At 47.8% G+C, this 23,510-nt stretch overlaps 2 protein-coding genes across 2 annotated transcripts in view; one reads left to right on the top strand and one right to left on the bottom strand.

Moving 5' to 3' along the window:
- Positions 1-171, bottom strand: part of LOC103233156 (ATP-dependent RNA helicase DDX19B) — a 42,776-nt gene extending 42,605 nt beyond the window's left edge. Inside the window, exon 1 of the mRNA XM_073015561.1 lies at positions 68-171. Within this exon, the coding sequence (XP_072871662.1) occupies positions 68-139 (72 nt within the window). The 5' untranslated portion in view covers positions 140-171. The remainder of the gene's footprint in view (positions 1-67) is intronic.
- A 5,058-nt stretch (positions 172-5,229) lies between these two features.
- The window catches only part of AARS1 (alanyl-tRNA synthetase 1), a 34,136-nt gene continuing 15,855 nt past the window's right edge, over positions 5,230-23,510 (top strand). The window contains exons 1-7 of the mRNA XM_007993649.3: positions 5,230-5,352; positions 11,795-11,959; positions 18,106-18,294; positions 18,634-18,779; positions 20,905-21,096; positions 22,218-22,362; positions 22,718-22,863. Of these exons, the coding sequence (XP_007991840.1) occupies positions 11,816-11,959; positions 18,106-18,294; positions 18,634-18,779; positions 20,905-21,096; positions 22,218-22,362; positions 22,718-22,863 (962 nt within the window). The 5' untranslated portion in view covers positions 5,230-5,352; positions 11,795-11,815. The remainder of the gene's footprint in view (positions 5,353-11,794; positions 11,960-18,105; positions 18,295-18,633; positions 18,780-20,904; positions 21,097-22,217; positions 22,363-22,717; positions 22,864-23,510) is intronic.

The raw sequence follows: 23,510 nt of genomic DNA on the forward strand, positions 1-23,510 counted from the left end.
AGTAGGGACGAGGAAGGCATCTAAATGTGGGTGAAAGGGTCTGGCTTCTACCCTCGCAGATACTCACGTCGCCCACAGGCAGGGTGATGGGAAACCGCCGCAGGGCGCGACCTCGGACGCGGCCAGCAGCCCCGGCCATCGCAGCTGATCATGGCAGTTGCACTCCAACAACCGCCGCTCTCGGCGCTGGCCAAGCCGGAGCCTCATTGGCTGAGACCTGGAAATCCTGTCAGCCAATCAGCTGAGGGGATGGTACAGCGCTAGCGGATGCGCCCAGGAACTCGGGGGGCCAAAGACCAGCGCAAGCCTCCTGCAGAGGGCTTTGTTTCCTGCTAAATGCCTGGCTTCCTGGTGAGACTGGGAACTGCATGAGGGCAGGGCAGTGTCTGCCGTCTTTAATCTTGATCCTCAGTGACTAACACATAGTGGTCACTCATTTGGTGAATGATAAGCCATTAGTATCTCCCCCGTAGGTCAAACTTTTCAAAATTTTACATCTGAACAAATAGGTGCAGACGCACATCCTCTAAACTAGACCCTTGGTATTCCAAGTATAATCTCTCAGCAGCATAAATATCACCTGAAGCCTGTTAAAAATGCAGGCTCTCAGGCCCTATCCCAGGCCTATTCAATTTAGCAGCATTTTAAGATCCTAGATGATTCCTTTAGCGTTCTATGGTCTGAAAAATACATGAGGCCAAAAGAATGATAATATGCTCAATTGAAATATTCCTTTAGAGGCTCTTAAAAATTCAGCCATCCCCATTTGACTTAGTACCGAGTAAGTGAGCATTGTAAACCCATTTTATGGATGCTAAAAGTAGCTAAGATGCCTTGGGAGAGTTAAGAGTCTAGAGCTACATCCTTCCAAAGCTATGTTAGTTTTTTTTTTTTTTTTCCCCCACTTGTTTCCATTTCTTTCTTTTTTAAAATTGAGACACCGTCTCATTTTGTCACCCAGGCTGGAGTGCAGTGACACAATCATGGCTTACTGCATCTTCTGCTTCCCTGGCTCAAGCGATCCTCCCACCTCAGCCTCCTGAATAGCTGGGACTACAGATGCACGCCACCACGCCCAGTTAATTTTTGTATTTTTTTGTAGAGATTGAGTTCTGCCATGTTGCTCAGGCTAGTCTCAAACTCCTGAGCTCAAGCCATCCACCCACCTCAGAATTCCAAAGTGTGGTGATGCTGGCCTGTTTCTGTTTGCTGTTGTTTTTATAATTTTTAAAATTTTATTTATTTATTTATTTATTGAGACAGAGTTTCGCTCTTGTCACCCAGGCTGGAGTGCAGTGGCACAATCTCAACTCACTGTAACCTCTGCCTCCCGGGTTCAAGCGATTCTCCTGCCTCAGCCTTCCGAGTAGCTGGGATTACAAGTGCCCGCCACCACACCCAGCTAATTTTTGTATTTTTAGTAGAGATAGGGTTTCACCAGGTTGGCCAGGCTGATCTTGAACTCCCAACTTCAGGTAATCTGCCCACCTCGGCCTCCCAAAGTGTTGGGATTACAGGCATGAACCACCGCGCCCAGCCTGTTGTTTTTAAGACGGGGTTTCACTCTGCCGCCCAGGCTGGAGTGTAGAGGCGCAATCACAGCTGTTGTACTATCTTGAGGCCTTTGGTTATCTTTCTCATGCCCCAAGATGAAGTTCAACAAATGTTCTACTGGAGAGCAAGCCATGTGCATAGCACTCACTCCCACCTACAGGCCTATTTGCTTAACCTAGAATAAATCAAGAACTTGCCAGTAGTTTCCTAAAATATATAATTTGCACATTGCATTAAGATAGCTTTCTTTCTAGCATGTAGTTGACATTATCTACAAGAGAAAAATATCACAGAAAAATACCATTAGTTATACAGGAATGAGACTATTGGGCCTTAATTACAATTTATCTTTTTTTTTGTTTGTTTTAAGAGACAAGGCGTTGGCCAGGCGCGGTGGCTCAAGCCTGTAATCCCAGCACTTTGGGAGGCCGAGATGGGCGGAGCACGAGGTCAGGAGATCGAGACCATCCTGGCTAACACGATGAAACCCCGTCTCTACTAAAAAATACAAAAACACCAGCCGGGCGAGGTGGCGGGTGCCTGTAGTCCCAGCTACTCGGGAGGCTGAGGCAGGAGAATGGCGTGAACCCGGGAGGTGGAACTTGCAGGGAGCTGAGATCATGCCACCACTGCACTCCAGCCTGGGTGACAGAGTGAGACTCCATCTCTAAAAAAAAAAAAAAAAAAAAAAAGAGACAAGGCGGCAGGGCACGATGGCCCACGCCTGTAATCCCAACACTTTGCAAGGCCGAGGCAGGCGAATCACCTGAGGTCGGGAGTTCAAGACCAGCCTGGCCAACATGGTGAAAACCCCCGTCTCTACCAGAAATAGAAAAAAAAAAAAATAGCTGGGTATTTTTTTACCAGCTATTTTTGGTAGCTGGTGGGCGCCTGTAATCTCAGCTACTCGGGAGGCTGAGGCAGGAGGCAGATGTTGCTATGAGCCGAGATCATGCCATTGCACTCCAGCCTGGGCAACGAGAATGAAACTCTGCCATCATGCTGGCCTGTTTCTGTTTGCTGTTGTTTTTATAATTTTTTAAATTTTATTTATTTATTTATTTATTGAGACAGAGAGAGAGAGAGAGAGAAAGGGTCTTGCTTTGTTGCCTAGGCTGGAGTGCAGTCATGAGATCTTAGCTCACTGCAGCCTTCAGTTTCTGGGCTCCAAATGATCCTCGTGCCTCAGCCTCTTCAGTAGCTGGGACTACAGGTGAATGCTACTACACCTAGCTAATTAAAAAGAATTTTTTTTTTTTTTTTTTACAGAGTCTCACTCTGTTGCCTAGGCTGATTTTAAACTCTTAGACTCCATTTATCCTCCTGCCTTGGCCTCCCAAAGTGTTGGGATTACAGGCGTGAGCCTCTGTGCTGGCCTACAATCTCTCTTAATGGATGAAAAAAAAGTTATTTATTTATTTATTTATTTATTTTCTGAGACAGAGTATTACTCTGTGGCCCAGGCTGGAGTGCAGTGACCTGATCTCAGCTCACTGCTAGCTCTGCCTCCTGGGTTCACGCCATTCTCCTGCCTCAGCCTCCTGAGTAGCTGGGACTACAGGTGCCCGCCACCACGCCCGGCTAATTTTTTTGCATTTTTTAATAGAGGCGGGGTTTCATCGTGTTAGCCAGAATGGTCTCAATCTCCTGACCTTGTGATCCACCTGCCTCGGCCTCTCAAAAGTGCTGGGATTACAGGCGTGAGCCACCACTCTCGGCCAAAAAGTTATTTTAATCTGTTTATAATTATTTTATTAGTGAAGGTACTATCCTAGTAACAACTCTGGCAGCAGAACTAAATTATTGACGTTACGACTTGCATTATTTTATTTTGAAAGTACGATTCATACATACCTTTTAGCTTTCTAAGTGTGGTGGCACAGAAGTCTGATTCATTTCCCAGATTGTTTAGGCTAAATATATGCTATTTAGGGCACTGTGGATCAGAATAAACACTGTGTCTCCTGGTTTTGCCCTTCTCTGTGTTACTTAACCTCTCTCTCTGCTTTATTTTACTCTATTAAAAGCAGATAGTAATAGTTACTCATTATAGGGTTATGAGGATTAAAAGCTTAGATTGGTGCCTGCTGTATACTAAGTGCTCAACAAATGTTAGGTTTGATGATTACTATTCGTGAGCTGCTATGAACGGGGAAGGTAAATCAAATGATTTATGTTTTTTACTGGCTTTTGGGCTTGACCTTTTTGTGTAGGATGCTCTTTTACATAAAAAGTAGTATTCTTCTGTGATGTCTGTAACTGAGTTATGATCAGCAGCACAATTTATTACCCGTGTATTTGGATATATCAGATGATGTAGGTAATAGTGCAGTGGTTAAGAGCATGGGCTTTGGTGTTAAATAGACACAGGTTTGGATCCTGTCTTTGCAACATACTATTGGGTGTGAACTTGTGCAAGGTAATTTCCTCATTTGTAAAAAGGGGACTCCAGCTGACCTCATACATGTTTTAAAAATCAAATGAAATAAACATGTGAAATGTTTGATACAACGCCTCACATATAAATACATATATATTTTTGAGACAGGGTCTCACTCTGTCGCCCAAGGAATGCAGTGTCACGATCAGCGCTCACTGCAGCTTCAACTTCCTAGGCTCAAGTGATCCTCCTACTTCAACCTCTCAAGCAGCTGGGACTACAAGCATGCGCCACCATGCCTGGCTATTTTTTTTTTTTTTTTTTTTTTTTTTTTGAGATGGAGTCTTGCTCTGTCGCCAGGCTGGAGTGCAGTGACGCCATCTAGGCTCACTGCAAACTCCGCCTCATGAGTTCAAGCGATTCCCCTGCCTCAGCCTCCCGAGTGGCTGGGACTACAGGCGCGCGCTCGGCTAATTTTGTATTTTTAGTAGAGACGGGGTTTCACCATGTTGGCCAGGATGCTCTGGATCTCCTGACCTCGTCATCCGCCGGCCTCAGCCTCCCAAAGTGCTGGGATTACAGGTGTGGGCCATCGCGCCCGGCCTTTTAAAATTTTTTTTTGTAGAGACAGAATCTAGTTACGTTGACCAGGCTGGTCTCCAACTCCTGGGTTCAGGTGATCTTCCTACTTTGGTCTCCCAAAGTGTTGCAATTATAGGCGTGAGCCACCGCGCCTGGCATATACGTGTGTGTGTGTGTGTGTGTGTGTGTGTATATACCCTCCTCCCCCAGGCCTATAAATATTAACTTTTTTTTTTCAAAGGTAAATCGAGGCCCAGATGCCGATCCAATTGTACCTCAACTACTGATGTTATTTCTTCCACACCAAATTCAAGGTCTCCCCAGGACAAGTGTAACCATGGGCACAATGTCAGAATCTTTGAGGGCTGCATATCACTCAGCAACTAAAATAAACAGAACTATACCAAGACCTGTGACCTCTACCGAGACACGTTACCGTCTCCCCTTATTAACTATGTCAATTGTGGTATTAGGAATTTGCCTATGGAAACCAAAATGTCGACCTCCGGGAGTCGGCGTCTAACTCGATCACGTGACGCACCCGATCCCATCTTTTCTCGCAGTTGCATCAGCCAATTTAGAGCCGCCTTCCCAGGAATCCGCTAATGAGCGGATTCGTCCTCAGTTTGACTGGCATGTTGATTGACCAATAAAATCTCATGAGGTAAGGCGCGGCGGGGTGCTTTCCGTTAGCGCGCTCTGATTGGACGGGGCGCGGCGGGTTGTGGCCGGCGGTGTCCTGGGGCCGGAACAGCTGCGCGCCTGCGGTAATAGATACAGCGAGCCCTTGGCCGGGGACTCTGAGGGAGGAGCTGGGGACGGCGACCCTAGGAGAGGTAGGCGGCCCTCGGAGAGCTCTGCGGTGCTAGGAGAGCGGCTGGGCCCGCAGCCTGGGGGGAAAGCTCGGCAGCCGCAGTGGGCCCCAGGGTCAAGCCCCGCGTGGCCTGGAGAAGCCCAGTCTGGGCGGGAGCGGGAGCTGGACAGTGTGGCCTTGCGTTCGCTCCCGGGAGCGCTGCGAGTGTCGCGGCCTCGAGTGGATTTGCTGAGCACCAAGACCTCACGGTTGCCAACCTGAGGTTTCATCTCCCTTGGTTTTAATCCCCTGGGGCGGGTGGGAGCACAGGAGGAAGGATGGGCCAGAGGGGGAGAGTCCTGCTGTGAGCCAGCCATTCCCTGATTTCTTAAAATGAAACAGCTGATGCCGGTCCAGGCCCACCTAGACCGTCATCTTCAGCTGTTCTGTAAAACAGTTTGTATTTCTCGGTGTGCGTTGAAGCATGTGAGTTAATTCCGAACTTGCTGTTAAAGGATTAGTATACCTGATCACGAAATATGTATTTAGCAGCCACTGTACTAGATGCTGAGGATGTGCTGTAATAGTGAGCCCAGGGACGGCGCGGAGGCTCACGCCTTTAATCCAAGCGCTTTGAGAGATCGAGGCGAGTGGATCACCTGAGGTCAGGAGTTCGAGACTAGCCTGGCCAACATGGTGAAACCCCGTCTCTACTAAAAATACAAAAAATAGCCGAGCTTGGCGGCGCATGCCTGTAATCTCAACCACTCGGGAGGCTGAGGCATGAGAATCGCTTGAACCTGGCAGGCGGAGGTTGCAGTGAGCTGATATCACACCATTGCACCCCAGCCTGGGTGACAGAGGGAGACTCCGTTTCAAAAAATAGCCCAAAACAGTCGTTGCTGCTGGGATGGAACTGACAGCCTGATGGGGGAGGTGCACATTAAACAAGCCATGAAGCGCATGTGGAAATTATGAAGGGAAACACTTGAGGCTGTGAGACAGTAAAAGGGGGAGCCTTAGCAAGAAGGGGAAGGCTTTCTTAAATAAGTGTCTTGGCCGGGCGTGGTGGCTCACCCCTGTAATCCCAGCACTTTGGGAGGCCGAAGCAGGCAGATCACCTGAGGTCAGAAGTTCTAGATCAGCCTGACCAAAGTGGAGAAACCCCGTGTCTACTAAAAATACAGAATTAGCCAGGTGTGGTGGCACATGCCTGTATTCCCAGCTACTCCAGAGGCTGAGGCAAATCGCTTGAAGCCGGGAGGTGGAGCTTGCAGTGAGCTGAGATTGCGAGCCATTGCACTCCAGCCTGGGCAACAAGAGTGAAACTCGGTCTCAAAAAAAAAAAAAGTGTCTTTACATTTGTTGTTGTTTGAGGCAGGGTCTCAACCTGTTACCTAGGCTGGAATGTTTTGGTGTGACCGTAGCTCACTGCAGTTTCAAACTTCTGTGTTCAAGTGCTCAAGCGACCCTTTGCACTCAGCCTCCCAAGTAGCTGGGTCTGCAGGTGCACACCACCACACCTGGCTAATTAAAAAAAAAATTTTTTTTTTTTTGACCTCCCTGGCTCAGGTGTTCCCATGTTGCCCAGGCTGGTCTTGAATTCCTGGCCTCAAGCAATGCTCTTGCCTCAGCCTCCCAAATGCCTCAGCTGGGATTACAGGCATGAGCCACTGTGCCCCGGAAATAAGTTTCTTTGGAATTGATACATCAAAAATGAGAAGTTTACTAGGAAAAGGGAAAGGAGTGGGGCAGACAGCTTACCTGGCACATGAAGAGCATGTTAAAAGGTCCTGTGGCACCCCAGTGCAGTGGTTCATGCCCGTAGTGCCAGCACTTTGGGAGGCTGAGGTGGGCCCATCGGTTGAGCTCACAAATTTGAGAGCAGCCTGTCTCTACAAAAAAATTAGCCAGTCGTGATGGTGAGCACCTGTCGTCCCAGCTCCTTGAGGGTCGGAGGTAGGAGGATCACCTGAGCCCAGGAGGCGGAGGTGGCAATGAGCTGTGGTTGTGCCACTGCCCTCCAGCCTGGGTGACAGAGAGAGACCTGTCTCAAAAAAAATAAATAAAAAAGTTGAGACAGGTCTCGCTCTGTCACCCAGACTGGAGGGCAATGGCATGATCTCAGCTCACTGCAGCCTCCGCCTCCCAGGTTCAAGCAATTTTCCTGCCTCAGCCTCCCAAATAGCTGGGATTATAGGCGCTCACCACCACGCCCGGCTAATTTTTTTGTATTTTTGGTTTCACCATGTTTCACCATGTTGGCCAGGCTGTTCTCGAACTCCTGACCTCAGGTGATCTACCTGCCTTGGCCTCCCAAAGTGCTGGGATTACAGGCATGAGCCACTGCACCCGCGCGAAAATCTTTTATCGCCCAGGCTGGAGTGCAGTGGCATCATCTTGGCTCGCTGTATCCTCTGCCTCCCAAGTTCAAGCGATTCTCCTGCCTCAGCTTCCCAAGTAGCTGGGATTACAGGTGTGTGCCACCACGCCCCGCTAATTTTTTTTGTGTGTTTTTAGTAGAGACAGGGTTTCACCATGTTAGCCAGGATGGTCTCAATTTCCTGACCTTGTGATCCACCTGCCTTCGACCTCCCAAAGTACTGGGATTATAGGCGTGAGCCACCGTACCCGGCCTCAAAAATTTTTTTTAAATACAAAAAATTAGCCAGGTGTGGTCGCACATGCCTGTAGTCCCAGCTGCTCCAGAGGTTGAGGTGGGAGGAACACCTGAGCCTGGAAGGCCAAATGATTGCACCACTGCCTGCGCTCCAGCCTGGGTGACAGAGAGGGAGACCCTGTCTCAAAAAAAATTCCTGTGGAGTGGCTGGAGCCACAGTGTGATTTAAGGCACCCAAGACGTTTACAGCTCTTGTTATTAAGTGAAACCTGAGGTTCTGCCTTTGTGCTACCTCTGTATCCCATACAGCCTTCCAGTGAATAAATGAATGAGTTTATGTTGAATAAATATATTGAATTTATATTGAATAAATGGGGTAAATAAATGAATGTGGGGATACAGCTTTTAATAGTTCCAGCCTTCGTAGGCTCATAGTTGATATATTCAGTCCTTTTACACAATACTGCAGTTAATTCTGTATATGATCGTCTCCCCAGGAAGGACATAGGCTGTCATTCAGTTTGATTCTTGGCACATAGTATGCATTCATTATGGTGAATGAGTAAGCAAAAATGGGAAATTCATGTGTCTTTTGAAAAGTAGCTGGGGTCAGGATCTCTTGTTTACTTTGTACATCTCTATTGTATCTTCCTCATAAGAAAACTGGCTGGGCATGGTGGCTCATGCCATCCCAACTGGGAGGTTGAGGCCAGGAGTTCGAGACGAGCGTGGGTAGCATAGCAATGCACCATCTATAACAAAAACAGAAATTAGCTGGACGTGGTGGCTCATGCCTGTAATCCTAGCACTTTGGGAGGCTGAGGCTGGCAGATAACCTGAGGTCAGGTGTGGTGGCACGTGCCTGTAATCCAAGTTACCTGGGAGGCTGAGGCAGGAGGATTGCAGCAACTTGGGAGGTGGAGGCTACAGTTAGCTGAGATTGTGCCACAGCACTCCAGCCTGGGTGACAGAGTGAGACTCTGTCTCAAAAAAAAAATAAGAAAAAAAAAAATTAACTGGGCATGGTGGTTTTCAACTGTAGTCCCAGTTACTTGGGAGGCTGAGGCAGGAGGATCACTTGAGCCTAAGGGTTTAAGGCTACTTAAGTGATTGTCCCACTGCACTCCAGTCTGGACAGAACCAGAAAAAAAGAAAACTTTCAGCTAAACAACTTAAAAGTAATATCCACTCTGTTCCGTCAAGGTTTTCCTTTTTTTTTTTTTTAAGATGGAGTCTCCCTTAGCCACCCAGGGTGGAGTGCAGTGGCGCAATCTCGGCTCACTGCAACCACCATCTCCCGGGTTCAAGCAATTCTCCCGTCTCAACCTCCTGAGTAGCTGGAATTACAGGCACTCGCTATCATGCCTGACTAATTTTTGTATTTTGGTAGAGACGGGTTTTCACCATGTTGGCCAGGCTGGTCTTCAGCTCCTGATCCCAGGTAATCCACCCGCCTCGGCCTCCCAAAGTGCTGGGGTTACAGACGTGAGTCACCGCACCCGGCGTAAGGTTTTCCATTTTACAGATTGCTTCCAAATACAGTATAGCTTTTGATCCTCACAACACCTCAGTTGAATAGGCAGGGTAGATACTGCTTTGTACAGAAAAGGAACTAAGGCAAAAGTGAATTAAGGTTATAGTTGGGTCTGGAATTCCACAGACACTTTGATAATAATGTTAATACTGTGAATAAGATATGGTTCTCATTTTTCTTTTTTTTTTTTTTTTTTTTTTTTTGAGACGGAGTCTCGCTCTGTCGCCCAGGCTGGAGTGCAGTGGCCAGATCTCGGCTCACTGCAAGCTCCGCCTCCCGGGTTCACGCCATTCTCCTGCCTCAGCCTCCCGTGTAGCTGGGACTACAGGCGCCCGCCACCTCGCCCGGCTAGTTTTTTGTATTTTTTAGTAGAGACGGGGTTTCACCGTGTCAGCCAGGATGGTCTCGATCTCCTGACCTTGTGATCCGCCCATCTCGGCCTCCCAAAGTGCTGGGATTACAGGCTTGAGCCACCGTGCCCGGCCTAGTTCTCATTTTTCTAGACACAGGACTGTGTGGCAGTACAACACCATGCCAGTGATCAGCACTCTCACCAAAGCCTGTCACTTCTCCCCAGCCTGCCTCTCAGGGAAATTGTAGTATCTGTGAAAGAGCTGTTTTTGTTTTTGTTTTGAGACGGAGTCTCGCTCTGTCGCCCAGGCTGGAGTGCAGTGGGCACATCTCGGCTCACTGCAAGCTCCGCCTCCTGGGTTTACACCATTCTCCTGCCTCAGCCTCCCGAGTAGCTGGGACTACAGGGGCCCGCCACCTCGCCTGGCTAGTTTTTTTGTATTTTTAGTAGAGATGGGGTTTCACCGTGTTAGCCAGGATGGTCTCGATCTCCTGACCTCGTGATCCACCCACCTCGACCTCCCAAAGTGCTGGGATTACAGGCTTGAGCCACCATGCCGGCCTGTTTTTTTGTTTTTTTGACACAAGGTCTTGCTGTGTTGCCTGGGCTGGAGTATAGTGGCATAATCACAGCTCACTACAGCCTCACTTTTCTGGGCTCAATCTTCCCACCTCAGCCTCCCAAGTATCTGGGACCTCAGGTACGCACCACCATGCCCGGCTAATTTTTTTACTATTTATACTGACAAGGTCTGGCTATGTTGCCCAGGGTGGTCTCAAACTCCTGGGCTCAGGCAATCCTCTCACCTTAGCCTCCCAAAGTGCTGGGATTACAGGTGTGAGCTACCACGCCCAACTCGTGAAAGGACTTTGAAGTCATAAAGTTGTTTCCGTCTCCACCAATTCCCTTGTTGTTTCACTTTCAGTAAGCTGTGCCCCTAAAGTGGGGCTACAACATCCCCACTCCCTAGTAATCTGATGGCTGGAAGGCAGCCGTTGGATGTTAGGGTTCTTGGGGGATGTAGGCTACATAGAGGTAGGTACATTCCTGCTACATACAGGTGGTCCCTTGTACAGATAGGCCCATCCCCAGGACTATTGCTGCTCACCAAGACATCAGGCCAAACCTAGAGACCCTGGCTTTGGGGATAATGGAACTTTGCAGTTCTAGGCTTGTGTATTAACACAGAGCTGAAGGGATCTTTAGAGATAATCTCATATGGACCCCTTTTATTGGTGAAGTGACTCCTTCAGGACTTGGAGCTAGAACTCAAATCCTGGTCTCCTGAACTGCTCTCCCTCTTCCCCAGTTGGACTAAACTGAGGGTCTTTGTCCCCCTTTTTTTCTTTTTTTTTGAAATGGAGTCTTACTCTGTCGCCAGGCTGGGGTGCAGTGGCGTGGTCTTGGCTCACTGCAACCTGTGCCTCCTGGGTTCAAGCGATTCTCCTGCCTAAACCTCCCAAGTAGCTGGGATTACAGACACGCGCCACCATGCCCAGCTAATTTTGTATTTTTAGTAGAGATGGGGTTTCACCATGTTGGCCAGACTGGTCTTGAACTCCTGACCTTGTGATCTGATCGCCTCGGCCTTCCACAGTGCTGGGATTACAGGCGTGAGCCACCGCGCCTGGCTGTCCCTCTTGTTTCTAATTCCTGGTCTAGGGCCTGGCACAGAGCAGATGCTCAATACATATTTGTTTAATGAACAAACATTCAGCAGTGCTGTGCTTGGTGTGCTGGGGGTTGAACCTCTCGAAATTGGCATGGGAAGGAAGAACAGATGGGGCTGCTGTCTGTTGGTGCTGTGGTGTTGCTTTGATGATAATTTTAGCCTTGGGCATTACAACATAGAGGTTTTAGGATCAAACAGCTCACCTGAGTCCTGCTTTGACTTGGCTTGAGAAGCCAAAAGTCTTGTGTAATGCCTACTTTGACTTTCAGTTCCCCTAATTTTCCTTCATTGTTTTTTCTTTGATTAGTTCTTTGGGGTGACTTTCAAGATGGAGTCTACTCTAACAGCAAGTGAAATCCGGCAGCGATTTATAGATTTCTTCAAGAGGAACGAGCATACCTACGTTCACTCGTCTGCCACCATCCCATTGGATGACCCCACTTTGCTGTTTGCCAATGCGGGCATGAACCAGGTAAGGGTTTTTCCTTTTTTCTTGGCTGTTTGTTCACATAAGAGGCAGCAGAGCCAAGATAAAAGCACAGCCCTGGGGTCAGACACATAAGAGGCAGCAGAGCGGAGATAAAAGCACAGCCCTGGGGTCAGACCAATTCCGGTTCTGTCACTCCCTGTGTGATCTTGTGGAACTTTATGTGGTGGACCTCAGTTTCTTTGCAAAATAAGGAATAATATTGCCTGCCTGTAGGTTTTAGTGAGAGGCAAATAGGGTAAGGCATACAAAATGTTTAGCACAGTATTTCGCACATAGTAGGTACTCAAACATTAGTGGTTTTTTTTTTTTGTTTTTGGAGACGGAGTCTTGCTCTGTTGCCCAGGCTGTAGTGCAGTGGCGCCATCTCAGCTCACTGCAAGCTCCGCCTCCCAGGTTCACGCCATTCTCCTGCCTCAGCCTCCCGAGTAGCTGGGACTACAGGCGCCTGCCACCACGCCTGGCTAATTTTTTGTATTTTTAGTAGAGACGGGGCTTCACCATGTTAACCAGGATGGTCTCTATCTCCTGACCTTGTGATCCACCGACCTCGGCCTCCCAAAGTGTTGGGATTACAGGCATCAGCCATTGCGCCTGGTCTCTTTTTTCGAGACAGAGTCTTGCTCTGTTGCCCAGGCTGGATTGCAGTGGCACCATCTCTGCTCACTGCAAGCTCTGCCTCCCAGGTTCTTGCCATTCTCCTGCCCCAGCCTCCCGAGTAGCTGGGACTACAGGCGCCCACAACCACGCCCAGCTAATTTTTTGTATTTTTAGTAGAGATGAGGTTTCACTGTGTTAGCCAGTATGGTCTTGATTTCCTGACCTCGTGATCCACCTGCCTCGGCCTCCCAAAGTGCTGGGATTACAGCATGAGCCACCACGCCCGGCTAGCTATTATTCTTTAGAGAGAGGGTCTCACTCTGTCATCCTGGCTGAAGTGCAGTGGCATGATCCTAGCATGCTGTAACCTCGGACTCCTGGGCTTAAGTGATCCTCTTACGTCAGCCTCCCAAGTAGCTAGAACTACAAGCATGCTCCAGCATGTCAGCTTTTAAAATTATTTTATTTATTTATTTTTTAATTTATTTATTGTTTTGAGACAGTCTCTCTCTGTCGCCCAGACTGGAGCGCAGTGGTGCGGTCTTGGCTCACTGCAATCTCCGCCTCCTGAGTTCAAGCGATTCTCCTGTCTCAGCGTTCCAAGTCGCTGGAACTACAAGCGTGCGCCACCACGCCTGGCTAATTATTGTATTTTTAGTGGAGACGGGGTTTCACTGTGTTGGCCAGACTGTTCTCGAACTCCTGACCTCAGGTCATCCACCCGCCTCAGCCTCCAAAAGTGCTGGGATTATAGATGTGAGCCACCTTGTCTGGCCTAAATTATTTTATTTATATGCAGAGATGGGGTCTCACCAAGGTGTTCAGGCTAGTCTCGAACCCATGGCCTCAAGTAATCCTCTTGCCTTAGCTGCCCAAAGTGCTGTGATTACAGGGCTAGGCTAAGCTACCATACCCCACCCACCTAACCCCTTTTTTGAAACTCTTGCCACCAGTGCCACTCTGGATCCATTGCTGAAGAAAATTTATTAGTACAGTTTGGGGAGGTTGAATGAAAAATATATGTGAGGCTGGGCGCAGCGGCTCACACCTGTAATCCCAACACTTTGGGAGGCCAAGGTAGACAGATCACTTGAATCCAGAAGTTTGAGACCAGCCTAGGGCAACATGGTGAAACCCTGTCTCTACTAAAAATACAAAAATTAGCTAGGTGTAGTGGTGTATGCCTGTAGTCCCAGCTTCTGGGGAGGCTGAGGCAGGATGATCGCTTGAGCCTGGGAGTTCAAGGCTACAGTGATCCCTGATCATACCACTGCACTTCAGCCTGTGCAACATAGTGAGACACTGTCTCAAAAAAGGAAAGAAAAGAAAAAGACATTTGAAAGGTTTATTGTGAGAGAAAAGGGTTAACTCTTGAAATGATGAAAGCATGACAAGTTTATAAAGGAGTTTAAGAGGAATTTGTCAGCATGTCTGTGACAGTAAATACTTCCCAGGCTGGTTGTGGCTGAAGTGGGTTCAGGTTAGATGGTGTTCTCAGGGCTTTCCTGTGATAGTTCTCTTCCTGTGATGCTCACCCAGTGCATCTGCAGCCCTTAGGATGCTCCTCTGGGATGAGTTGACATTTTCTTTTCTCTTAGGTGTCTTTTCTGGCATGGAAAGTTAGAAACAGTGGGAACATATTCTACCTCTTACAATATTAACTATAAAATTATGAAAAATAGGGCACAGTGCCCCTGTAATTAGATCTACTGAGGAGGCTGAGATGGGAGGATCACTTGAGCCTGGGAATTCCAAACCAGCTTGGGCAACACAGTGAGACTGGTCTCACAAAAAAATTATGCTACTTGGGAAACTGAGGCGGGAGAATCGCTGGAACCTGGGAGGCGGAGGTTGCAGTGAGCCGAGATCACGCCACTGCACTCCAGCCTGGGTGACAGAGTGAGACTCCGACTCAAAAAAAAAAAAAAAAATTAATGGGCCAGGCACAATGGTTCATGCCTGTAATTCCAGCATTTTGGGAGGCCAAAGTAAGGATTGCTTGAGCCCAGGAGTTGGAGAGCAGCCTGGGCCACATAGGAAGACCCTGTCTGAAAGGAAAAGAAAAAAATTAAAGAAAAATGGAAAAATTAGCTGGTGGTGGCTCACACCTGTAGTTCCAGCCTCTTGGGAGGCTGAGGTGGGAGGATTGCTTGAGCCCAGGAGGTTGAGGTGAGCCGTGATCATGCACTGGACTCCAGCCAGGGTGACAGAGCAAGACCCTGTCTCAAAATGGAAAAAAAAGAAAAATATTTTCAGTTATATGTGAGTCCTATGCATATACCTAGAATTGGAGACACTAATTTTAGGTGGTCTTATTCAATGAGATAGGCTTTTGGAACACTGGAGAGCTTCTGTTTCTATTCAGGCATACCTGGGTGCAAGCTTTGTCACCTCCCACATGAGCCGCCTCAACAAGAACCAGGGAGTCCAATGTTTGTAAACTTTTTTTTTTTTTTTTTTGGAGACAGAATTTTGCTCTTGTTGCCCAGGCTGGAGTGCAATGGTAAAATCTCAGCTCACTGCAGCCTCCCCCTCCCGAGTTCAAGTGATTCTTCTGCTTCAGTGGCTGGGATTATAGGTGTCTGCCGCCACACCTGGCTAATTTGTTTTTTGGTTTTTGGTTTTTTTTTTTGAGACAGAGTCTTGCTCTGTCGCTCAGGCTGGAGTGCAGCGGCGCAATCTCGGCTCACTGCAAGCTCTGCCTCCCGGGTTCACGCCATTCTCCTGCCTCAGCCTCCCGAGTAGCTGGGACTACAGGCGCCCGCCACCACGCCTGGCTAGTTTTTTGTATTTTTTTTTAGTAGAGACAGGGTTTCACCGTGTTGGCCAGGATGGTCTTGATCTCCTGACCTCGTGATCGGCCCGCCTCAGCCTCCCAAAGTGCTGGGATTACAAGCTTGAGCCACTGCACCCGGCCTAATTTTTATATTTTTAGTAGAGATGGGGTTTCGCCATGTTGGGCAGGCTGGTCTCGAACTCCTGGCCTCAGGTGATCCCCACGTCTTGGCCTTCCAAAGTGGTAGGATTATAGGCGTAGGCCACCGCACCTGGCCTTGTCGCCCAAGCTGGAATTCAGTGGCATAATCTCAGCACACTGCAACCTCCGCCTCCAAGGTTCAAGCAGTTCTCCTGCCTCAGCCTCCCAAGTAGCTGGGACTACAGGCAACCACCACCACGCCTGGCTAATTGTTGTATTTTTAGTAGAGATGGGGTTTCACCATCTTGGCCAGGCTGGTCTCGAACTCCTGACCTCGTGATCTGCCTGCTTCGGCTTCCCAAAGTGCTGGAATTACAGACGTGAGCCACCATGCCTGACCTTGTAAACATTTTCTTATTGACAATAGCTGTCAGCCTGCATGCAGCACTTACTATGTGCCAGGCGCTGCTCTTTGCCTTTCACATACATTAAACTCATTTATGCCCAACTCTGTTGCCATCCCTACCGAGGCACTGAGAGCTCAAGTCAGTTGCTCATGCTCACATAGTTGGTAAGTGCCAGTGTGGACTTGAACCCAGACAGTCATTTCCTTAACCTTTGTGCCATATTGCCTCTTGATCAACAAATACCTTTTTTTTTTTTTTCCCAATTTGAAATGATATTAGGCACCCAGCTAGGTGCCGGAAATACAGAGATGAGTGAGAGAGTGTGTGCTTTCAAGGAGTTCGTGATCTAGCACAAGACTGTCCAGTAGAATTTTTTGCAGTGACGGAAATGTTCTGTTCAACATGGCAGCCATCAGTCATGTGTGATTATTGAGCTAGTGTGACTGAGGAACAGAATTTCTGTTTTTTTTTTTTTTTTTTTTTTTTTTTTTTGAGACTGAGTCTCCCTCTGTCACCCAGGCTGGAGTGCAGTGGCTGGATCTCAGCTCACTACAAGCTCCACCTCCAGGGTTCATGCCATTCTCCTGCCTCAGCCTCCCGAGTAGCTGGGACTACAGGCGCCCGATACCTTGCCCGGCTAATTTTTTGTATTTTTAGTAGAGACGGGGTTTCACCGTGTTAGCCAGGATGGTGTCGATCTCCTGACCTCGTGATCCGCCCATCTCGGCCTCCCAAAGTGCTGGGATTACAGGCTTGAGCCACCACGCCCGGCCTTTTTTTTTTTTTTTTTTGAGACAGAGTCTCACTGTATAGCCCAGGCTGGAATGCAGTGGCACAATCTCAGCTCACTGCAACCTCTGCCTCCCGGGTTCAAGTGATTCTCCTGCCTCAGCCTCCTGAGTAGCTGGGATTACAGGCATGCACCACCACGCCTGGCTAATTTTGCATTTTTAGTAGAAATAGGGTTTCTCCATGTTAGTCAGGTTGGTCTCAAACTCCCAATCTCAGGTGATCGACCCACCTCAGCCTCCTGAAGTGCTGGGGATTACAGGCATGAGCCACTGTGCCTGGCTGAGAATTTCTAATTTTAAAAAATATTAATTACTAATTATTTAATTTTACTTTTTGATTTTTATAAAAATAGAGACAGGGTCTCCCTGTGTTTCCCAGGCTGGTCTTGGAACTCCTGGAGTCGAAGGAATCCTCCCTTCTTGGCCTCCCAAAGTGCTGGGATTACTGGCATGAGCCACCTTGCCTAGCCTAATTTTAATTCAGTTTTACATGGTCCCAAGTGTCTAATGGTAAGACTGGGCACAGTGATTCACGCCTTTAATCCCAGCACTTTAGGAGGCTGAGGCGGGCGGATCACTTTGGATCACTTGGGTCAGGTGTTCGAGACCAGCCTGGCCAACGTGACGAAACCCCGTCTCTACTGAAAAAAACAAAGATTAGCCAGGCGTACCTGTGCTTGCCTGTAATCTCAGCTACTTGGGAGGCTGAGGCAAGAGAATCGCTTAAACCCGGGAGATGGACATTGCAGTGACCTGAGATTGCGCCACTGCACTTCAGCCTGGGTGACACAGACTACATCTCAAAAAAAAGAAAACCTGTCTAGTGGTTACCAAATTGAATAGCAGTGAATTGAACAGGTCTAGTGGGAAATATAAAGCGAAGTTAACAAATAACGATGACACATCAAAGCATGACTGGTACATCCTCAGAGCAAGGCCGTCCCAGCTAGATGACTGATACATCCAATCGTTCACCAATGTGTCGATTTTATTCCCTTAATATGTGTCAGGTTTTTTTTCTTCTTCCTCACATTTACTGCCAAGTGAACATATCAATTTTCAGAATAAGTTCTTCCAGAAAGATGTTATAAGCCTTGAACATCAGAGACTTGTGAAGAAGCCCAGGTTTCACCACATCAACCTTTGGCTGTTAGATCTGGCAGGCCTTTCCCCTCTGCAGGTGGTGTCACTGGTGGTGTTGGGGACTGTTAGGGAGCTAGATTCAAGGAGAAACTGCTCCATGAGAGGCTACCCTCTGCTTTGGCTCCACCAGGCCACCTGTTCTGACAGATGTCTATATTCCAGGCATGTTAATCATGAACTGCACAGTTAGTGTGTGGTGGTCTCTTCCTGCCAATGTGTGGCCACCTGACATCACCTGCACCCTTTAAAAGTTGAACTGCTCTCCTTTTTTAGTTTAAACCCATCTTCCTGAACACAATTGACCCATCTCACCCCATGGCAAAGCTGAGCAGAGCCGCCAATACCCAGAAATGCATCCGGGCTGGGGGCAAACACAATGACCTGGACGATGTGGGCAAGGATGTCTATCATCACACCTTCTTCGAGATGTTGGGCTCTTGGTCTTTTGGAGATTACTTTAAGGTAAGTTCAGAGCAGGAGAACCACTAGGGTTTTGAGGAAAATGGTCTTTTCCACAGTGGGAACTGGGTGCTAATTTTGCATATTTTAAAATGTGAAATATCATGTAGCTGATTCAGGAATGAATGGGATTTATTAATTCTAAGATTTCCTGGAAGGTAGTACCTGTAATTTGATGATTTCAGTATATATTTGGATTTCTTCTATAAACTGATATTGAATTTGATTGAGTTTAGAGTGAACATGTTGTGATTTTGTGTCTTTGTTCCTAGGATCTGGTTTCATACTAAATAGATTTTGGTTTGGTGATGTTCCATATCTTTCTCTCTGTTCTTTTTGTAGGAATTGGCATGTAAGATGGCTCTGGAACTCCTCACTCAAGAGTTTGGCATTCCCATTGAAAGACTTTATGTTACTTACTTTGGCGGGGACGAAGCAGCTGGCTTAGAACCAGATCTGGAATGCAAACAGATCTGGCAAAATTTGGGGTAAGAATTCAGATCACTTCTTGAGAGTATGAAGGAGTGAAAAGACACTCAGTGCCAGAGTGGGGTTTTATGACCTGGAATACGTGGTCATTTCCCATCTCTGGGTTCATTTTGAGATGCCCAAGGGAGGAGTGAGGTGAGAGAATCACTTGAACCCAGGAGGTGGAGGTTGCAGTGACCTGAGATCGCTCCACTACACTCCAGCCTGGGTGACAGAGTAATTATTTTTAGATGCATTCATATCTTTTTTAAATTTTTATTTTTTTTTATTTATTTATTTTTTGAGACAGTCTTGCTCTGTCAGCTAGGCTGGAGTGCAGTGGTGCAGTCTCAGCTCACTGCAAGCTCTCCTTCCCAGGTTCACGCCATTCTCCTGCCTCAGCCTCCCAAGTAGCTGGTACTACAGGCTCCCGCCACCATGCCCAGCTAATTTTTTCATATTTTTAGTATAGACGGGGTTTCACTGTGTTAGCCAGGATGGTCTTGATCTCCTGACCTTGTGATCTGCCCACCTTGGCCTCCCAAAGTGCTGGGATTACAAGCATCAGCCACCTAGCCCTTCTTTTTTTTTTTTTTTTTTTTTTTAAAGATAAGGGTCTCACTATGTTGGTCAGGCTGGTCTCGAACTCCTGACCTCAGGTGATTTGCCCAACTCGGCCTCCCGAAGTGCTGGGATTACAGGCGTGAGCCACTGCACCCGGCTGGAAAAAGGAATTTTTTTTGTTTTGTTTTTTGAGACAGGGTCTCACTCTCAACCAGGCTGGAGTGCAGTGGTGTAATCATAGTTTACTGCCTGAGCTCAGGTGATCGTCCCATCTCAAGCCTCCCAAGTAACTAGGACTAGAAGAATGCACCACCTGCCTGGCTAGTTTTTGTATTTTTTGTAGGGACGGGGTTTTGCCATGTTGCCCAGGCTGATCTTAACTCTGAGCTCAAGCGATCTGCCTGCCTTGGCCTTTCAAATTGCTGGAATTACAGACATCAGCCACTGTGGCTAACCAGTTTTTTTAAACATAACATAATTCTAAAGTATAATAAATACTATAAAAGCTAAGACAGCAGGTGAGCTATATGTGTTCTGTGCTGTGAATTTAGTAGAATTTGTGAAGTGCTGCATCAAGGAGAATCTGAACATGGGGTGTGTGCCCTCTGTAGATAGCTGGGCTGCCCATGATGTGTTTGCCTCATTTTCTTGTTCTTTTTACTTAATTCTTTTGTCCTTTAGTGCATAGCTTTTTACTATACTTGGAAATAGGGCTGCTTCTCTGTTTTTTTAATTACTTTTGCTCTAGATATATTATTCCAACCCAACTTCCCCTTTTACTTGATCTAAAACTCCTCCTTGGTTGACGCTGTAGTCTAAGTGTAGTTGGAGTTTTGAGTAGTAAGACGTGTAAAAATTAAATATTAATCTTGACCCTGGTTTTTAAAATCCTCTTTTACTTGACTTCCTGTACTGTGTATCTACACTTTATTAAGCAAGCACAATCTTGTGTGTGTGTGTGTGTGTGAGACAGCTCTTACTCTGTCACCCAGGCTGGAGTGCAGTGGCATGATCACAGCTCACTGCAGCCTCAACTTCCTGGGCTCAAGTGATCCTCTCCCGAGTAGCTGGGACTACAGGTGTACATCACCCCACCCAGTTAATTTTTTAAATAATTTTTAGAGAAACTGGGTTTCTCCATGTTGCCCAGGCTAGTCTTGAACTCCTGAGCTCAAGCAATGCACATGGCTGTTTTCATTATTATGTGTTCCTTTCTAGGCTATATTCATGTCCTTGTGTATTTTCATTGAGTTTTGATCATAGCATGTGTATATTTTGTATTCTCTTCTATTGTAGGCACTCTTGAGAAGAGTCATGTTCTGTTTCTTTAGCAGGTTTTATGTACAGGCTTAGCATTAGTAATTCTGAAGGTTGGAACTTCTTTATTAAAAATTCTAAGAATTTCTTTTCTTTTTTTTTTTCTTTTTTGAGACAGAGGCTCGCTCTGTCGCCTAGGCTGGAGTGCAGTGACGTGAGCCGCTGTGTGCGGCCAATCCTAAGAATTTCATTTGTGGTAGTTGTAAGTCTGGGCAGAACTCTTTGTTGGGGCTGTAACTGGGCTTATCTTTACTCTTTTGTCAGGCTGGATGACACCAAAATCCTCCCAGGCAACATGAAGGATAACTTCTGGGAGATGGGTGACACAGGCCCCTGCGGTCCTTGCAGTGAGATACACTACGACCGGATTGGTGGTCGGGATGCTGCACACCTTGTCAACCAGGACGACCCTAATGTGCTGGAGATCTGGAACCTTGTGTTCATCCAGTATAACAGGTAGCCTTGGGGTCTACTCCATTCCTTTCCTTGAGCTGAGCAGGGAAAGAGGAACTCAGAGCTGTGTGGCTGCCTTCTCAGCTAAATGCTCATTTCTTTCTCAGATTACCCCTCTGATCTCTGGAACAAGGATGAGCCTGTTCTTTCAAGAACTAAGCCTTATTGCACCTAATAGCTTCTTGAGAGCTATTCCCATAATGTCATGCTTGCTGTACTTTTTTTTTTTTTTTTTTTTGATGGAGTTTTGCTCTTGTTGCCTAGGCTGGAGTACAATGGTGCAATCTTGGCTCACTGCAACTTCTGTGTCCCGGGTTCAAGCAATTCTCCTCCCTCAGCCTCCCGAGTAGCTGGGATTATAGGCATGTGCCACCACGCCGAGCTAATTTTGTATTTTTAGTAGAGATGGGGTTTCCATGTTGGTCAGGCTGGTCTTGAACTGCTGACCTCGTGATCTGCCCGCCTTGGCCTCCCAAAGTGCTGGGATTATAGGTGTGAGCCACCGTGCCCAGCCAGAGATGGGGTTTTGCCATGTTGGCCAGGCTGGTCTCAAACTCCTGACCTCAAGTGATCCGCCCGCCTCGGCCTCCCATAATGCTGGTATTACAGGCGTGAGCCATCATGCCCAGCCTTTTTTTTTTTTTTTTGAGATGGAGTTTCACTCTTATTGCCCAGGCTGGAGTGCAATGGCGCGATCTCAGCTCACCACAACCTCCACCTCCCGGGTTCAAGTGACTCTCCTGCCTCAGCCTCCTGAGTAACTGAGATTACAGGCGTGTGCCACCACGCCTGGCTAATTTTGTATTTTTAGTAGAGATGGAGTTTCTCCATGTTGGTCAGGGTGGTCTCGAGCTCCCAACCTCAGGTGGTCCACCCCACCTCAGCCTCCCAAAGTGCTGGGATTACAGATTGAGCCACTGTGCCTGGCCTTGCCTCACTCTTAAACGAACCCCAGAGTAATTCTCCTTCCTTTATCCCTCCACTTCCCTCTTCCCACCAAACCGGGCAATTGGCAGATGGTCACAGCCCGCAAACTGCTCTGTAAATGAATTTTAACCAGCAGGGACTGGAGAGATGGCAGCTTGAGTCTCTGCTTCAACCCCCTCTTCTTCTGGATCATACAGGGAAGCTGATGGCATTCTGAAACCTCTTCCCAAGAAAAGCATTGACACAGGGATGGGCCTGGAGCGACTGGTATCTGTGCTGCAGAATAAGATGTCCAACTATGACACTGACCTTTTTGTCCCCTACTTTGAAGCCATTCAGAAGGTACTGGTCCTATTGCAAACATTGCAAACTTCTGTGGAGTTTTCCAGGCTGGGTTCTTAACAGTGCTGTCAAAGAAAAAATGACCACATGCTTTGCCAGCTAAGGGTACCCATTTCCATTTGCCTACTTCATTGTTAATAATGTGAGGCTCTAGACCTGAGACAGTGTAATTTTTGAGTGTAGGGACTGGCTGGAGTCTCTCCACTTCCCCAGTGTCACATTCTTGGGGTTATAGGATCTGGCAAGACGGGCATCCTTTCTCCTAATGCTCCTCAATCCTCTAGGAACCTCCTTGGGTGAGGTAGCCCCAGAAAGGCTGCTTCCTAAAGGGCTGCCTCCTGATTCTTACCTGTAGGGCACAGGTGCCCGACCGTACACTGGGAAGGTTGGTGCTGAGGATGCTGATGGGATTGACATGGCCTACCGGGTGCTGGCTGACCACGCTCGGACCATCACTGTGGCACTGGCTGATGGTGGCCGGCCTGACAACACAGGGCGCGGGTAAGTATGCTGCACACTGGGTAGTGTTTGGACTGGCACCACATGTACTATGTATGACTCTCTATGAAACTTTTTTTTTTGTGAGATGGAGTGTTACTCTGTCGCCCAGGCTGGAGTGCAATGGTGTGATCTCGCCTCACTGCAACCTCTGCCTCCTTGGTTCAGGCGATTCTGCCTCAGCTTCCCAAGTAGCTGGGATTACAGGTGCACACCACCATGCCTGGCTTATTTTTGTATTTTTAGTAGAGATGGTTGTTTTTTTTGTTTGTTTGTTTTTTTGAGACGGAGTCTCGCTGTGTCGCCCAGGCTGGAGTGCAGTGGTGTGATCTCGGCTCACTGCAAGCTCCGCCTCCCAGGTTCACGCCATTCTCTTGCCTCAGCCTCCCGAGTAGCTGGGACTGCAGGCGCCCGCCACTGCGCCCAGCTAATTTTTTGTTTTTTTAGTAGAGACGGGGTTTCACCGTGTTAGCCAGGATGGTCTTGATCTCCTGACCTTGTGATCCACCCACCTCGACCTCCCAAAGTGCTGGGATTACAGGCATGAGCCACTGCGCCTGGCCTTTTTTTGTTGTTTTTGAGACAGAGTTTAGCTTTTGTTGCCCGGGCTGAGTGCAATTTCCCGATCTCGGCTCACCGCAACCTCCACC

The sequence above is a fragment of the Chlorocebus sabaeus genome, chromosome 5 (assembly GCF_047675955.1).
Source record: "Chlorocebus sabaeus isolate Y175 chromosome 5, mChlSab1.0.hap1, whole genome shotgun sequence".
NCBI classification, from domain to species: Eukaryota; Metazoa; Chordata; class Mammalia; order Primates; family Cercopithecidae; genus Chlorocebus; species Chlorocebus sabaeus.